This window comes from Phytophthora sojae (genome assembly GCF_000149755.1).
Source record: "Phytophthora sojae unplaced genomic scaffold PHYSOscaffold_2, whole genome shotgun sequence".
Taxonomy (NCBI): domain Eukaryota; phylum Oomycota; class Peronosporomycetes; order Peronosporales; family Peronosporaceae; genus Phytophthora; species Phytophthora sojae.
The window spans coordinates 9140639-9158781 of record NW_009258116.1 but is presented as its reverse complement, the minus strand read 5'-3'; the positions used below and the strand labels follow the sequence as shown (position 1 = coordinate 9158781).

At 52.2% G+C, this 18143-nt stretch overlaps 4 protein-coding genes across 4 annotated transcripts in view; all 4 read right to left on the bottom strand.

Moving 5' to 3' along the window:
* PHYSODRAFT_484016 (hypothetical protein) overlaps positions 1–9757 on the bottom strand; it is a gene marked incomplete at both ends in the record, with an annotated part of 12296 nt that extends 2539 nt beyond the window's left edge. Inside the window, one exon of the mRNA XM_009522650.1 lies at positions 9368–9757. Within this exon, the coding sequence (XP_009520945.1) occupies positions 9368–9757 (390 nt within the window). The remainder of the gene's footprint in view (positions 1–9367) is intronic.
* Positions 9758–9941: 184 nt separating this feature from the next.
* On the bottom strand, positions 9942–10544 carry PHYSODRAFT_451281 (hypothetical protein; the record flags this gene model as incomplete). Its single annotated transcript, XM_009522649.1, has 1 exon — positions 9942–10544. A coding segment is annotated over one exon (603 nt), but the record flags the coding sequence as incomplete, so codon positions are not given.
* Positions 10545–11285: 741 nt separating this feature from the next.
* Positions 11286–11795, bottom strand: PHYSODRAFT_407236 (hypothetical protein; the record flags this gene model as incomplete). The annotated part of the gene is made up of 2 exons (XM_009522648.1): positions 11286–11459; positions 11571–11795. Coding segments are annotated over 2 exons (399 nt in total), but the record flags the coding sequence as incomplete, so codon positions are not given.
* A 551-nt stretch (positions 11796–12346) lies between these two features.
* PHYSODRAFT_484085 (hypothetical protein) lies at positions 12347–12538 on the bottom strand (the record flags this gene model as incomplete). Its single annotated transcript, XM_009522647.1, has 1 exon — positions 12347–12538. A coding segment is annotated over one exon (192 nt), but the record flags the coding sequence as incomplete, so codon positions are not given.
* Between the last annotated feature and the right edge of the window lie 5605 nt (positions 12539–18143).

The window sequence follows — 18143 nt, the reverse complement described above, 5'->3', positions numbered from 1 at the left end:
AGGATCCCCACCGTCTCTTCGTAGGTATCTTCGATAGTCGCTCGATATTGCGGATCACACAGAGGCTCGTAGAAGTAGGGTGTGATTGACGGTGGTTCAGCCTGGTACTGATACTGACAATGATGACACCCCAGTGTATGTTGCTCAGATAAACTGGCAAAACAACATAATGCATGTTCGAAATGCGGGTCTGGGGCGGGTCAGGACAGCAAAACGTAGCTGCATACGTATCCAGCGCGTAGCAATCTCCGAGGGCGTCACAGATACATCTGACAGCGAAATCAATGATCGTATCAGACAGCATCTCCTTGCGAGCAAGCATCCCAACCAATCTGTCCAGCTTTACAGTGCCTGCGCCGCTTGCCAATCGGAATGTGGAGCTCGGAGAAGCTCCTTCAAGCTGCTCCAACACTTCGTTTGCCAGGGCCACGTGCTTGGCCCCTGTGGTGTCATCTGTGAGCTCGTCCGAGTCCGTTTCCACGTCGTTCCATCGGGCTGTCTCGGCGCATCCAGCCACACACCATTCTCCACAACATAATAATCCACTCCAATCAGTGTCTTCTCGTGCCAGCCCAGCAGAAATGGCGCTACCGTCTCTTCGTAGGTATCTTCGATAGTCGCTCGATATTGCGGATCACACAGAGGCTCGTAGAAGTAGGGTGTGATTGACGGTGGTTCAGCCTGGTACTGATACTGACAATGATGACACCCCAGTGTATGTTGCTCAGATAAACTGGCAAAACAACATAATGCATGTTCGAAATGCGGGTCTGGGGCGGGTCAGGACAGCAAAACGTAGCTGCATACGTATCCAACGCGTAGCAATCTCCGAGGGCGTCACAGATACATCTGACAGCGAAATCAATGATCGTATCAGACAGCATCTCCTTGCGAGCAAGCATCCCAACCAATCTGTCCAGCTTTACAGTGCCTGCGCCGCTTGCCAATCGGAATGTGGAGCTCGGAGAAGCTCCTTCAAGCTGCTCCAACACTTCGTTTGCCAGGGCCACGTGCTTGGCCCCTGTGGTGTCATCTGTGAGCTCGTCCGAGTCCGTTTCCACGTCGTTCCATCGGGCTGTCTCGGCGCATCCAGCCACACACCATTCTCCACAACATAATAATCCACTCCAATCAGTGTCTTCTCGTGCCAGCCCAGCAGAAATGGCGCTACCGTCTCTTCGTAGGTATCTTCGATAGTCGCTCGATATTGCGGATCACACAGAGGCTCGTAGAAGTAGGGTGTGATTGACGGTGGTTCAGCCTGGTACTGATACTGACAATGATGACACCCCAGTGTATGTTGCTCAGATAAACTGGCAAAACAACATAATGCATGTTCGAAATGCGGGTCTGGGGCGGGTCAGGACAGCAAAACGTAGCTGCATACGTATCCAACGCGTAGCAATCTCCGAGGGCGTCACAGATACATCTGACAGCGAAATCAATGGTCGTATCAGACAGCATCTCCTTGCGAGCAAGCATCCCAACCAATCTGTCCAGCTTTACAGTGCCTGCGCCGCTTGCCAATCGGAATGTGGAGCTCGGAGAAGCTCCTTCAAGCTGCTCCAACACTTCGTTTGCCAGGGCCACGTGCTTGGCCCCTGTGGTGTCATCTGTGAGCTCGTCCGAGTCCGTTTCCACGTCGTTCCATCGGGCTGTCTCGGCGCATCCAGCCACACACCATTCTCCACAACATAATAATCCACTCCAATCAGTGTCTTCTCGTGCCAGCCCAGCAGAAATGGCGCTACCGTCTCTTCGTAGGTATCTTCGATAGTCGCTCGATATTGCGGATCACACAGAGGCTCGTAGAAGTAGGGTGTGATTGACGGTGGTTCAGCCTGGTACTGATACTGACAATGATGACACCCCAGTGTATGTTGCTCAGATAAACTGGCAAAACAACATAATGCATGTTCGAAATGCGGGTCTGGGGCGGGTCAGGACAGCAAAACGTAGCTGCATACGTATCCAACGCGTAGCAATCTCCGAGGGCGTCACAGATACATCTGACAGCGAAATCAATGATCGTATCAGACAGCATCTCCTTGCGAGCAAGCATCCCAACCAATCTGTCCAGCTTTACAGTGCCTGCGCCGCTTGCCAATCGGAATGTGGAGCTCGGAGAAGCTCCTTCAAGCTGCTCCAACACTTCGTTTGCCAGGGCCACGTGCTTGGCCCCTGTGGTGTCATCTGTGAGCTCGTCCGAGTCCGTTTCCACGTCGTTCCATCGGGCTGTCTCGGCGCATCCAGCCACACACCATTCTCCACAACATAATAATCCACTCCAATCAGTGTCTTCTCGTGCCAGCCCAGCAGAAATGGCGCTACCGTCTCTTCGTAGGTATCTTCGATAGTCGCTCGATATTGCGGATCACACAGAGGCTCGTAGAAGTAGGGTGTGATTGACGGTGGTTCAGCCTGGTACTGATACTGACAATGATGACACCCCAGTGTATGTTGCTCAGATAAACTGGCAAAACAACATAATGCATGTTCGAAATGCGGGTCTGGGGCGGGTCAGGACAGCAAAACGTAGCTGCATACGTATCCAACGCGTAGCAATCTCCGAGGGCGTCACAGATACATCTGACAGCGAAATCAATGATCGTATCAGACAGCATCTCCTTGCGAGCAAGCATCCCAACCAATCTGTCCAGCTTTACAGTGCCTGCGCCGCTTGCCAATCGGAATGTGGAGCTCGGAGAAGCTCCTTCAAGCTGCTCCAACACTTCGTTTGCCAGGGCCACGTGCTTGGCCCCTGTGGTGTCATCTGTGAGCTCGTCCGAGTCCGTTTCCACGTCGTTCCATCGGGCTGTCTCGGCGCATCCAGCCACACACCATTCTCCACAACATAATAATCCACTCCAATCAGTGTCTTCTCGTGCCAGCCCAGCAGAAATGGCGCTACCGTCTCTTCGTAGGTATCTTCGATAGTCGCTCGATATTGCGGATCACACAGAGGCTCGTAGAAGTAGGGTGTGATTGACGGTGGTTCAGCCTGGTACTGATACTGACAATGATGACACCCCAGTGTATGTTGCTCAGATAAACTGGCAAAACAACATAATGCATGTTCGAAATGCGGGTCTGGGGCGGGTCAGGACAGCAAAACGTAGCTGCATACGTATCCAACGCGTAGCAATCTCCGAGGGCGTCACAGATACATCTGACAGCGAAATCAATGATCGTATCAGACAGCATCTCCTTGCGAGCAAGCATCCCAACCAATCTGTCCAGCTTTACAGTGCCTGCGCCGCTTGCCAATCGGAATGTGGAGCTCGGAGAAGCTCCTTCAAGCTGCTCCAACACTTCGTTTGCCAGGGCCACGTGCTTGGCCCCTGTGGTGTCATCTGTGAGCTCGTCCGAGTCCGTTTCCACGTCGTTCCATCGGGCTGTCTCGGCGCATCCAGCCACACACCATTCTCCACAACATAATAATCCACTCCAATCAGTGTCTTCTCGTGCCAGCCCAGCAGAAATGGCGCTACCGTCTCTTCGTAGGTATCTTCGATAGTCGCTCGATATTGCGGATCACACAGAGGCTCGTAGAAGTAGGGTGTGATTGACGGTGGTTCAGCCTGGTACTGATACTGATAATGATGACACCCCAGTGTATGTTGCTCAGATAAACTGGCAAAACAACATAATGCATGTTCGAAATGCGGGTCTGGGGCGGGTCAGGACAGCAAAACGTAGCTGCATACGTATCCAACGCGTAGCAATCTCCGAGGGCGTCACAGATACATCTGACAGCGAAATCAATGATCGTATCAGACAGCATCTCCTTGCGAGCAAGCATCCCAACCAATCTGTCCAGCTTTACAGTGCCTGCGCCGCTTGCCAATCGGAATGTGGAGCTCGGAGAAGCTCCTTCAAGCTGCTCCAACACTTCGTTTGCCAGGGCCACGTGCTTGGCCCCTGTGGTGTCATCTGTGAGCTCGTCCGAGTCCGTTTCCACGTCGTTCCATCGGGCTGTCTCGGCGCATCCAGCCACACACCATTCTCCACAACATAATAATCCACTCCAATCAGTGTCTTCTCGTGCCAGCCCAGCAGAAATGGCGCTACCGTCTCTTCGTAGGTATCTTCGATAGTCGCTCGATATTGCGGATCACACAGAGGCTCGTAGAAGTAGGGTGTGATTGACGGTGGTTCAGCCTGGTACTGATACTACACCCCAGTGTATGTTGCTCAGATAAACTGGCAAAACAACATAATGCATGTTCGAAATGCGGGTCTGGGGCGGGTCAGGACAGCAAAACGTAGCTGCATACGTATCCAACGCGTAGCAATCTCCGAGGGCGTCACAGATACATCTGACAGCGAAATCAATGATCGTATCAGACAGCATCTCCTTGCGAGCAAGCATCCCAACCAATCTGTCCAGCTTTACAGTGCCTGCGCCGCTTGCCAATCGGAATGTGGAGCTCGGAGAAGCTCCTTCAAGCTGCTCCAACACTTCGTTTGCCAGGGCCACGTGCTTGGCCCCTGTGGTGTCATCTGTGAGCTCGTCCGAGTCCGTTTCCACGTCGTTCCATCGGGCTGTCTCGGCGCATCCAGCCACACACCATTCTCCACAACATAATAATCCACTCCAATCAGTGTCTTCTCGTGCCAGCCCAGCAGAAATGGCGCTACCGTCTCTTCGTAGGTATCTTCGATAGTCGCTCGATATTGCGGATCACACAGAGGCTCGTAGAAGTAGGGTGTGATTGACGGTGGTTCAGCCTGGTACTGATACTGACAATGATGACACCCCAGTGTATGTTGCTCAGATAAACTGGCAAAACAACATAATGCATGTTCGAAATGCGGGTCTGGGGCGGGTCAGGACAGCAAAACGTAGCTGCATACGTATCCAACGCGTAGCAATCTCCGAGGGCGTCACAGATACATCTGACAGCGAAATCAATGATCGTATCAGACAGCATCTCCTTGCGAGCAAGCATCCCAACCAATCTGTCCAGCTTTACAGTGCCTGCGCCGCTTGCCAATCGGAATGTGGAGCTCGGAGAAGCTCCTTCAAGCTGCTCCAACACTTCGTTTGCCGGGGCCACGTGCTTGGCCCCTGTGGTGCCATCTGTGAGCTCGTCCGAGTCCGTTTCCACGTCGTTCCATCGGGCTGTCTCGGCGCATCCAGCCACACACCATTCTCCACAACATAATAATCCACTCCAATCAGTGTCTTCTCGTGCCAGCCCAGCAGAAATGGCGCTACCGTCTCTTCGTAGGTATCTTCGATAGTCGCTCGATATTGCGGATCACACAGAGGCTCGTAGAAGTAGGGTGTGATTGACGGTGGTTCAGCCTGGTACTGATACTGACAATGATGACACCCCAGTGTATGTTGCTCAGATAAACTGGCAAAACAACATAATGCATGTTCGAAATGCGGGTCTGGGGCGGGTCAGGACAGCAAAACGTAGCTGCATACGTATCCAACGCGTAGCAATCTCCGAGGGCGTCACAGATACATCTGACAGCGAAATCAATGACAGCATCTCCTTGCGAGCAAGCATCCCAACCAATCTGTCCAGCTTTACAGTGCCTGCGCCGCTTGCCAATCGGAATGTGGAGCTCGGAGAAGCTCCTTCAAGCTGCTCCAACACTTCGTTTGCCAGGGCCACGTGCTTGGCCCCTGTGGTGTCATCTGTGAGCTCGTCCGAGTCCGTTTCCACGTCGTTCCATCGGGCTGTCTCGGCGCATCCAGCCACACACCATTCTCCACAACATAATAATCCACTCCAATCAGTGTCTTCTCGTGCCAGCCCAGCAGAAATGGCGCTACCGTCTCTTCGTAGGTATCTTCGATAGTCGCTCGATATTGCGGATCACACAGAGGCTCGTAGAAGTAGGGTGTGATTGACGGTGGTTCAGCCTGGTACTGATACTGACAATGATGACACCCCAGTGTATGTTGCTCAGATAAACTGGCAAAACAACATAATGCATGTTCGAAATGCGGGTCTGGGGCGGGTCAGGACAGCAAAACGTAGCTGCATACGTATCCATCGCGTAGCAATCTCCGAGGGCGTCACAGATACATCTGACAGCGAAATCAATGATCGTATCAGACAGCATCTCCTTGCGAGCAAGCATCCCAACCAATCTGTCCAGCTTTACAGTGCCTGCGCCGCTTGCCAATCGGAATGTGGAGCTCGGAGAAGCTCCTTCAAGCTGCTCCAACACTTCGTTTGCCAGGGCCACGTGCTTGGCCCCTGTGGTGTCATCTGTGAGCTCGTCCGAGTCCGTTTCCACGTCGTTCCATCGGGCTGTCTCGGCGCATCCAGCCACACACCATTCTCCACAACATAATAATCCACTCCAATCAGTGTCTTCTCGTGCCAGCCCAGCAGAAATGGCGCTACCGTCTCTTCGTAGGTATCTTCGATAGTCGCTCGATATTGCGGATCACACAGAGGCTCGTAGAAGTAGGGTGTGATTGACGGTGGTTCAGCCTGGTACTGATACTGACAATGATGACTGTTGCTCAGATAAACTGGCAAAACAACATAATGCATGTTCGAAATGCGGGTCTGGGGCGGGTCAGGACAGCAAAACGTAGCTGCATACGTATCCAACGCGTAGCAATCTCCGAGGGCGTCACAGATACATCTGACAGCGAAATCAATGATCGTATCAGACAGCATCTCCTTGCGAGCAAGCATCCCAACCAATCTGTCCAGCTTTACAGTGCCTGCGCCGCTTGCCAATCGGAATGTGGAGCTCGGAGAAGCTCCTTCAAGCTGCTCCAACACTTCGTTTGCCAGGGCCACGTGCTTGGCCCCTGTGGTGTCATCTGTGAGCTCGTCCGAGTCCGTTTCCACGTCGTTCCATCGGGCTGTCTCGGCGCATCCAGCCACACACCATTCTCCACAACATAATAATCCACTCCAATCAGTGTCTTCTCGTGCCAGCCCAGCAGAAATGGCGCTACCGTCTCTTCGTAGGTATCTTCGATAGTCGCTCGATATTGCGGATCACACAGAGGCTCGTAGAAGTAGGGTGTGATTGACGGTGGTTCAGCCTGGTACTGATACTGACAATGATGACACCCCAGTGTATGTTGCTCAGATAAACTGGCAAAACAACATAATGCATGTTCGAAATGCGGGTCTGGGGCGGGTCAGGACAGCAAAACGTAGCTGCATACGTATCCAACGCGTAGCAATCTCCGAGGGCGTCACAGATACATCTGACAGCGAAATCAATGATCGTATCAGACAGCATCTCCTTGCGAGCAAGCATCCCAACCAATCTGTCCAGCTTTACAGTGCCTGCGCCGCTTGCCAATCGGAATGTGGAGCTCGGAGAAGCTCCTTCAAGCTGCTCCAACACTTCGTTTGCCAGGGCCACGTGCTTGGCCCCTGTGGTGTCATCTGTGAGCTCGTCCGAGTCCGTTTCCACGTCGTTCCATCGGGCTGTCTCGGCGCATCCAGCCACACACCATTCTCCACAACATAATAATCCACTCCAATCAGTGTCTTCTCGTGCCAGCCCAGCAGAAATGGCGCTACCGTCTCTTCGTAGGTATCTTCGATAGTCGCTCGATATTGCGGATCACACAGAGGCTCGTAGAAGTAGGGTGTGATTGACGGTGGTTCAGCCTGGTACTGATACTGACAATGATGACACCCCAGTGTATGTTGCTCAGATAAACTGGCAATACAACATAATGCATGTTCGAAATGCGGGTCTGGGGCGGGTCAGGACAGCAAAACGTAGCTGCATACGTATCCAACGCGTAGCAATCTCCGAGGGCGTCACAGATACATCTGACAGCGAAATCAATGATCGTATCAGACAGCATCTCCTTGCGAGCAAGCATCCCAACCAATCTGTCCAGCTTTACAGTGCCTGCGCCGCTTGCCAATCGGAATGTGGAGCTCGGAGAAGCTCCTTCAAGCTGCTCCAACACTTCGTTTGCCAGGGCCACGTGCTTGGCCCCTGTGGTGTCATCTGTGAGCTCGTCCGAGTCCGTTTCCACGTCGTTCCATCGGGCTGTCTCGGCGCATCCAGCCACACACCATTCTCCACAACATAATAATCCACTCCAATCAGTGTCTTCTCGTGCCAGCCCAGCAGAAATGGCGCTACCGTCTCTTCGTAGGTATCTTCGATAGTCGCTCGATATTGCGGATCACACAGAGGCTCGTAGAAGTAGGGTGTGATTGACGGTGGTTCAGCCTGGTACTGATACTGACAATGATGACACCCCAGTGTATGTTGCTCAGATAAACTGGCAAAACAACATAATGCATGTTCGAAATGCGGGTCTGGGGCGGGTCAGGACAGCAAAACGTAGCTGCATACGTATCCAACGCGTAGCAATCTCCGAGGGCGTCACAGATACATCTGACAGCGAAATCAATGATCGTATCAGACAGCATCTCCTTGCGAGCAAGCATCCCAACCAATCTGTCCAGCTTTACAGTGCCTGCGCCGCTTGCCAATCGGAATGTGGAGCTCGGAGAAGCTCCTTCAAGCTGCTCCAACACTTCGTTTGCCGGGGCCACGTGCTTGGCCCCTGTGGTGCCATCTGTGAGCTCGTCCGAGTCCGTTTCCACGTCGTTCCATCGGGCTGTCTCGGCGCATCCAGCCACACACCATTCTCCACAACATAATAATCCACTCCAATCAGTGTCTTCTCGTGCCAGCCCAGCAGAAATGGCGCTACCGTCTCTTCGTAGGTATCTTCGATAGTCGCTCGATATTGCGGATCACACAGAGGCTCGTAGAAGTAGGGTGTGATTGACGGTGGTTCAGCCTGGTACTGATACTGACAATGATGACACCCCAGTGTATGTTGCTCAGATAAAATGGCAAAACAACATAATGCATGTTCGAAATGCGGGTCTGGGGCGGGTCAGGACAGCAAAACGTAGCTGCATACGTATCCAACGCGTAGCAATCTCCGAGGGCGTCACAGATACATCTGACAGCGAAATCAATGATCGTATCAGACAGCATCTCCTTGCGAGCAAGCATCCCAACCAATCTGTCCAGCTTTACAGTGCCTGCGCCGCTTGCCAATCGGAATGTGGAGCTCGGAGAAGCTCCTTCAAGCTGCTCCAACACTTCGTTTGCCAGGGCCACGTGCTTGGCCCCTGTGGTGTCATCTGTGAGCTCGTCCGAGTCCGTTTCCACGTCGTTCCATCGGGCTGTCTCGGCGCATCCAGCCACACACCATTCTCCACAACATAATAATCCACTCCAATCAGTGTCTTCTCGTGCCAGCCCAGCAGAAATGGCGCTACCGTCTCTTCGTAGGTATCTTCGATAGTCGCTCGATATTGCGGATCACACAGAGGCTCGTAGAAGTAGGGTGTGATTGACGGTGGTTCAGCCTGGTACTGATACTGACAATGATGACACCCCAGTGTATGTTGCTCAGATAAACTGGCAAAACAACATAGTGCATGTTCGAAATGCGGGTCTGGGGCGGGTCAGGACAGCAAAACGTAGCTGCATACGTATCCAACGCGTAGCAATCTCCGAGGGCGTCACAGATACATCTGACAGCGAAATCAATGATCGTATCAGACAGCATCTCCTTGCGAGCAAGCATCCCAACCAATCTGTCCAGCTTTACAGTGCCTGCGCCGCTTGCCAATCGGAATGTGGAGCTCGGAGAAGCTCCTTCAAGCTGCTCCAACACTTCGTTTGCCAGGGCCACGTGCTTGGCCCCTGTGGTGTCATCTGTGAGCTCGTCCGAGTCCGTTTCCACGTCGAAAAGCTCAGGATTATCCGCCATTGCGTCTCATTTAGTCGACAATAGCCAATGCACATCCTCCTTCCACGCATCAAGCTTGCGGACGACGTTGTAAAACTCGCTCATCCTGTACACTGCGGCGCTGAGCAGTACCAAACATCAACACAAAGCATAACAACATAACAAGCAACATTGTGAGCACCGCATAGTACAGCATAATGAACAACTTGGTGACTACAAACCTGGTGAACTGCGGGGTTCCTCCGGGGAAGTAGGCGATGATCTCCTCGGTAGTGCCCTTTGGATGATTGTCGTCCCCGGTTTGGTTGAAGTACTTGGACTTTGATCGCTTCTTCTTCTCCGCTTTGACCCCGGCTTCCAACTTGACGACGAGATTCTTTGGAATCACAAAGTTGTAGTCGTAGTCGTCAGCGTAGACGTGATCGCGCTTGCTGTGAGCGACACGCGAGTTCATGAAGTCGTCGTCCATGATGGTTGGGTAGTTTGCTAGGATTCCGCTGACATGGTTGCGGTCAGTAGTGTTGTTTGCCCACTCTAAAACACGCGACAGCGACGGCACATTCTTGTCTGGGAGGACAATTGCAGCAAGCTTTTGAGGTTTCGCCCCCTTGACCAGCTTGGTTTGCTTCAGTTTGGTTCGGGTAGTGTGGCGCACCTTAGGTTTCTTGGGAATACGTAGCACCTCCAGGATCCCTCCCTTACTTGCAACTTTTGCTGCCGTTTTAACACGTACGGCAGCTTTGGTAGGATAGCACTTTTTCTTCGAGGATAACACCGCTTTGGTTGGGTACAGCTTCGGCGTAGAGGGCGACGTTGCTTTGGGTAGGAGCGGAGGGGCAGCCTTGGGCATTGACGCCGACTTAGTTAGCATTGCCCCACTAGTCTTGCTCGATGTTGCCGCCAATGTTGCTTCATTGTTTTCTACTGTAGCCTCTCGCTTAGAGGCTGAAGCCGTGCTGTCGGACCCCGCTTTATCTAGCTCCAACTCCTGGATGAAGTTCATGCTGTCAATTAAATCAGCCGGCGTGATGTCGGATGCGGTGTCAGACGTGTCTGGATCGTCGGATTCCTCGCTTTCGTCAGGACTGGTAGTAGAATCTTCCTCAACGGTCTCCAACCCGCTTCGAACAATGTCCTTCCAGGACTTCAAGGCTGCGACGAAAGCTGGGGTTGCCAATCCTGCTAGGTGCTCCATCACAGGCTCGAACACAGCTTTAGCATAGCAATATTTCTCTTCTGATGAGAGAACCACAACGTTGGCACGTTCTCGTCCACGCATCTTGACATAAATAACACCACGTTGCTTTCGACGGCGGCGCCCGATCTTCTCTGCGGCTTCTACATCATGTTCATGTTGGGGTGGTGGCTGTGTTGCACTTTGTGTTGCGTCTGTTGCACCTTGTGTTGCTTCGGACTCATCCAGGAAGACGTCGTTTTGGGTCAGACCGTCATGCGCCCAGGAATCTCCAGCTTCTTTCATTGACGCTTGAACGGCTTGTAGCGCTCCGACACCATCTCGAAGCTCTTTCTCCAGCTCGGACATTGCGACCATATCCCAGCGCTGCGGGACAGTCGACTCAGGTAGATACTCGAACCGATGAACACGATCCGCGATGAACATCAAATGCTGGCATGGCAGGTGATGACTACAATAGAATAGGCATGTGCACGTCCACTCATAGTCGTTGCATACGTAGGTATTCCTCCGAGTACTGAGTTCCCACTCGCCCACAGCGTCCAGCTTCGTGCACTTAGTGTCCGCCAGGTACACCATGAAGCGGTCCCATTGAGAGCGCACTTTAGACAACGGTTAGTCGCTAAGACGCGCTGAAACGCGTGTCAAGAAGTCAGGAATTGCGCCTGGGTGTCGCGATGTTGACACGTGCTTCCTCATCGTCGCGAGCACTTGGCGAACAATAGTCCCCTGGTGCGCTAACAGACCGCTAATAGTCGCATCCAGACGAGGTCGTTTGCCGAGAAGCAGCTTCACTTGGTTCCAATTTGATTCAATCCTGTTGGTTGTAGTGTTGCCACTTCCCCGGATATAGTTAGCCCACATCGAGTTCCAGTTTGCCGTGAAATATTCCAGAAGGGCTGGACATTCCTTCTCACAGACCTTCGTAAACGATTCCAGCTCTAAATTGAAACTTCTCTGTGTTGCTGATGGTAAACGACATATAGAGCAACCCAATGAGCAACACAGTCAACAACACAATAACATAGAACAACATTGAGTAAAACATGGCAAATAACATTGAACATTCAATCCCCTCGTACCAGTAGATGAGCTTTCCGAATGCATGCTCCATCCGCTCGCGTTGAGACACCGTCAGGTTGTACTTCGGCCGTTTACAAACCTTCCTCCAGTCCGTAAGGGCGTGAAATTGGCACGAAAGAACCTTGGCGTCAGGAAACACTCTCTCCAGTACTCACCACTCCACGAAATCCTTATCAATCGAGAACGTCTCAATTGAGGTCCATGACGGATTGTGACGCTTGAAGAACTCCAAAATGCGTTCCATGGTCCCGTCCTTCTGGTCGAGCGCCAGAAAGTCAACCACAGGAATGCCTCTTCCAGTTGCTGACGTCACTACAAGACTTCCTGTATGTTCAGCAAATGATCGACAGGCAATAACATCTCATTAGTATGCGAGTTAGTTTATACATAGGAAATAATAGGAGAGAATACAAACCAAGATGGTAGCCTAAGTTGTTAGTCCCGTGCGTCCAATCCATGACTAAACTGTCGCCCCATTGCTTGAAGCACGCCTTCTGCACTGCAGTTTGCATCGCAATGACGCAGTGATGTCCATCTGATCATGCACCAGCAGAACGTCATGATCATCGACAAGAACAAACGTATCAAGCAGCAATCGGGTCCGTTCGAGAGTCGTAGACCCTAGTACTTGTTGCAGTATGTTTCTCGTTTGCTGGGGGGTGATGATCATACCTGTAGATATTAATCAATCGAAATACAAGGACGTTAATACCCATTCAAATTAAACAGCTAGAAAAAACAACAGATCAACAACTCCAGAAGTAGAGCGTTCGCCAGGAACACCCACCAAGCTTGTCCGAGAGGTACCGGTTGATCGCCGGCGTACTGGTTTGCACCTCGGCCATGAGACCGAGGTCCTTGGGAACGGCTGCTGGTAGCGGCAGGGATTTGCCGCGAATGTAGGACTCGTAGATGGTCTTGGTGGTCCTGTGGTTGTGCATGTAGATCTGCAAGGTGCATAGTTGTACAAGTTAGCATCTAATCCCTCGAAAAAATATAGATACGAACAATACCTCCGTCTCTGGACCTTCCACTTTGCCACACATTCCTCAACATACTTGACAGAGCGCACAGTGAAGCTTGCCTCGCAGCCTGTGTACCGCTGGCCACTCTCCCGTAGGCCTTCACCTCGCGAAGATTGTTTAGCGCCGTGAGTGCACCACATCTTCTTGAACTTGTGGGTGAAGTGATCGGGGAGCTTTTGGACCCCGTGTAGACCTAACAACACAGTTAACAACATAAGAAGCACCATTTATATAAATAGAAGTACCATACTGTAACAGCAACATAACCCGTACCCGTCGTGGCTCGTTTTCGATTGCGAGCTCCGAACGCGGTAGAGCACCAAGTTCGCGTCTTGACAGGCATTGAGCGCTGCCTCGAACTCGCCCCAATTGGCCAAGGAATTCTTGGCAAGAGGTGGCTTCAAATTGTCGACTGCGTTGTGCGCCTTGACTATCTTCTCCCGCTCCTCCCACGTTTTAGTGCGGCGGCGCTCACAATGACGTGGTGGCGGCTGGTCACTTGCTGACGTGACAACAGCCTGCGCCTTTTCCTTCCTCCCACCTTTCCCACGTTTGGGAGGTGAAGCACCAACTCCACTTCGACCCGGGAACGGCTTGCGCTTTCGTGCTGTAGCTTTCTTCCTAGCCGTCGTGGAAGAAGCAGCGGCTGCTTCACGACGGGCACTCGACGCTTGGACAGCGGCTTCAGCTTCGGCTTCTTCCCGGGCCGCGCGTACAAATTGCTGGATAGATTCTTCGAAACCTATCTCAATAATACACCAACGCAACACCAATAGACATTGGTACAACAATAACGCTCAACATTGCAAACAACACATAGTACAACATACCCGTCACTTGCCGCTTGCTGCCAGCGCTTTTGTCGTTGTCCTCCGCCACGGAGTCCTTGTCCACCACGTCGTTCACCGTCTCTTCATCGTCCTCACTGCCGAACAAGTCATCATCGTCGATGACGGCAGCAGCCATGCCACCGTCCGACTTGGCCATCACGTGCGTGGCGGTGGTGTCGTCATCGCCATCATCACCGAACAAGTCATCATCGTCCACTTGTTTCTCGTTCGGACCGACCGCATGTTCGACGGCGGACATGGCGCTGTTGCCCGCCATCTCTTCGCCTTTCGCCTCCTCGTCGTCCTCCACGCCCCCCATGGTCTTCGCCTCCTCGTCGTTCTCCACGTCCCCCATGGCCTTCGCCTCCTCGTCGTCCTCCACCTCCTCCTCGTCCTCCACGCTCTCCTCCTCCGTGTCCTTCGCCACCACTTCGTTCGCGTCCTCGTCGTCTCCTCCTCCGAGTTCTTCGCCTTCTCGCCGTCCTCCTCCTCCAAGTTCTTCGCCTCCTCGTCGCCCTCCTCCTCCGAGATGTCCGTACCCTCCTCGTCGTCGTCCACCTCCGAGTTCTCCGTACCCTCGTCGTCGTCGTCCACCTCCGTGCCCTTCGCCTCCTCGTCGTCCTTCTCCACTTCCTCCACACTGATCTCTTCCTCTTCGTCCGGAATCACCTCCTCCTCGACATAGTCTTCGTCGCCCTCGTCGTCTTTCGTGTAGCCGTGGGCCGCTTGGACGTAGTCAACGGTCTTACGTAGTGCGACGCCCTGCAACAAAACTTGTTAGCAAATGATATGGGTAGACGTAAGCTTTTGTGTCGCACCTTGTTCTCCGGGCCCCCCTTGCTCTCCGTGCGCGCGGCGCCCTACAGCACAACTTGTTAGCAACTGATATGGATGCTCGTAAGCTTCTGTGTCGCACCTTGTTCTTCAGACGCCTCCCCTTGCGCTCCGTGCGTCGCCATCCCCGACGCGATGGTGCTGCTGCTGCTTCGCGTTCTCCCCGTTGACGTAAAACAAAATGGGAGGCTACGGCACGTCGTACCTAAACGGAAGTAAAGATATCACAAAAATCATGTTTTCAGCTATTGACAATTTTCACGAAAGATAAGCTGCGATAAATTACCGTGTTGCTCCCAACGAGATATCTTCGAGTTGTAGCAGAGTTGCCGTAATAACTCCCCATTTGTGCTAGGAATCAATGAGCAAGGACGAGGCGATTTCCTTCTGCCCTGGCCAATCAATGCTTGGCAGGATACGTGTGCTGCGGGAGCGGTGGATTACCATCTCCAAGGCGCCCGAATCTCGCTATTGCGGCGTTAGTCCAGGAGACGACAGGTATCTAGAACAGCGCTTTGAACTAATAATGTCATTGAGGCCATTGCGCACTTATTCGCATGCTACCATCTCGTCGATAGCATAGGGAAATTATGTGGCATTGCGGCGACGTTGTGCTTTCATCTCGTGCGAAAACAAAATGAACGGGTGGCCAGCACACTAAACACTACAGAACCCACTTGGACAAGCCGTAGCACACGTCCTGAAAATGCTTGGCCCAAACTAGACACCCTAGCCCGGGAAACACTAAGAACGTGTACTGGCACCTGAACAAGGACCTAAGGGAACCACACTGTGGTTTTTACGTGTATCGAGTACAGTGAAGCTACAGCACTCATAGGGGGTACATTTGACGTGCTTCTTATCATTACGACAGTACATGTATCCACCGCGGCAAGGTCGTCGCGACGAACATGAGCAAGGTATGGTCTCACCATGCTGTACGGGAGTGCTTACGTACACAGTTTTTTTTATGGGGGTCGAGGGGGGAGGGGGGGGTGAACGTGATATAGAAGAGGACCAACGGAGGCTCGCGGTTGCGAGGAGCGTAGCCACAGCAAACCCGCGCGGGGTGCCCGCGTAGCAGGGCCGTGCGGTATTTGCGGAGGCGGGCCCAGCAACGAGCATTCCAGCGAGCCGAGCACTGTTCTCGCCAGGTGAGATAATCTTTTTATCGCAGGAGCGCAGCGACTGCTTTTGCGGAGCGCAGCGGAGCAAAGCCATTTCCCGCGGATGACATCCGTCCTGCGGGAAGGTCGTCACATTGTGGGGTGATGGGCTGCCTATACAAACTCCAAGATATCACCGAAAATAGACTGTGTACGTAAGTCCTGCCCATGCTGTACAGGTCTAGTCGATTATTGGTTCAAGCCAGCTTACACCACCCACCTCGATTTGAGGCTTCCTTCAACGTGGATTGGATTACGCCGCGCACAGCACAGGAACACCGCCGTGGAGCCCCTATGGTACTGGCCAAAATAGTTGAAGCCGGAGATTATAACACGCGGATGCTCGCACCGATAGCTTAGCTATTTTTAGGCCCAGGGACCTCAAAAGACCCTCCAAAGAAGAGCTGTTATCTCAACTACGCACAACAAGAGTGTAGCGCAAGGCACCAGGGCCTAACGAATGGATATTGGCCTGAAAGTAAATGCCGATGAGGGAGTTGCCATAATCACTATGAATGAATCTTCGAGCCTAACAGTGAAAGGAAAGCCTAAGACGATGCGGTAAGCGCGCGAAGTGGTAGTGAAGTGTATTAGGCCCGATGTGAGCAGGGCGTTTCGCGTCAGGAGCGCGTACCAAGTCCAGCAAACTTCCTCGAAGTCGTCGCCGAGGCATCCTTCGGATACTTAACGGTACATATCAATTACCTGTTTAAACTTGTATTTTCTCCCGAAATAGCGACTACCGAAACACAGCAAGATAAAAAGAGTCTATCCATGATTGTCAAATCAAATACAAATCCTATGCAAACACGACGGTATGTTACAAAGCGCAAGTTGGCAATCTCAGGGCGAATGTGAACAAGAGCAGTCAATTCACCTAACCACCGTCTGTTTTGGCGTATGCTTTACCGTTTAAGCCAATAGTGTGCATGTTCTTGGGTTTGTCATTGGCTTACCCTACTTGAGCCCTATCCCCAAACTTTTGAGCAATTGAGGTCATGTTTTCAAGGCTTAATTACCCGTACAAAGAGTCCGAATTCGTCAAATCTGACAGCAGAATCGGAATCTACGGCGAAAATTACCCCTTGTATCTAACTATCGTATATGGAAAGTTACCATCTTCTGGGAGAAAAATGACTCCGAACTCCGGCTTCAACTATTATGGCCAGTACAAAATAATAGTCTATACATTCTAGAGAGCCTTCAATTTGCCTCGTAGGGCACATACCGACTCTTTATCTTGCCTCGTACGGCACCAACAACAATACACTCGGCTCAAAACTTCCAGCAGACTCGCCACCTCTCCCGCTGAGTGTTCTCATTTCATCACCTAAGCAGGCTTCGTGACGAGTTCTACACGTACATTTGTCTCGCTTCGCTGAAAACGGATGCTGACTGTAGTCCTTGCCAACGAAGCTTGAATTTGAGCAGCCGTGGGCAATTTCTAAAATGTGCTCAAGACTAGCCGATTATGCTAAAAGGCACAAAAATGCTACATGTATTGAAGAAGTTGTAACGGGGTTACACGAGAGTTACCCGAAGGGTTACGAAGTGGGTACACACTGTCTAACCTAAATTAGTAGTAGAATCAGTACATGGCTTCAGAGCCACTGATTATGCATATGACTAGGGTTCACTATGCTAGATAGTGAACCGGATACATTTACACCGTAGGCGGCTTTGCCGCAATAAAGGGAAATACATTCAGTTTGAGATTCACACAGTTGAGAGTTAAGGGTTGACTCTTGAAGTCCGTTAGGTGTACGGACTCGTACGTTCTGGTATTAGAGCGGGCTATTTTAAGCTGAGACTCTGTGAGTCTGTTAAGTTTCCTCTGACGCAAAGCTACGGCAGTCCCGCTGCACTTGGTAGCACTTGTAGTCAATCCGACACGTGAGTCTGTATAGATTGATCTTGTGTGGAGAATGGAGCAGTTCGCTCACTTAGCCCCGAACCAGCAGGATGCGCTTAAAAAGCTTATGTCCTTGCTGGGCTCGGAGGGCGTGACGCAACTTGCGCAGCAAGGCCCCGACGCGGTGAACGCGCGTCTCGAGGCGTTTTCAAGCTACGAGAATGCTCTCCTAGAGCACCTCCAGCAGAGGATGGCGACGGCCGCGGCGCCCCAAGCGCCCGCTTCGTCATTCGACGCGGGAACAAGACCCAAGCCGCTCATGTTGAGCGTGAAGACCTTCGAAGGCAAGGAGGGTGAAAGCTTGATGCTTTGGACCCGTGAGGTTGAGATGGCTATGACTCCGGACGGAGTCGCAGCGCGTG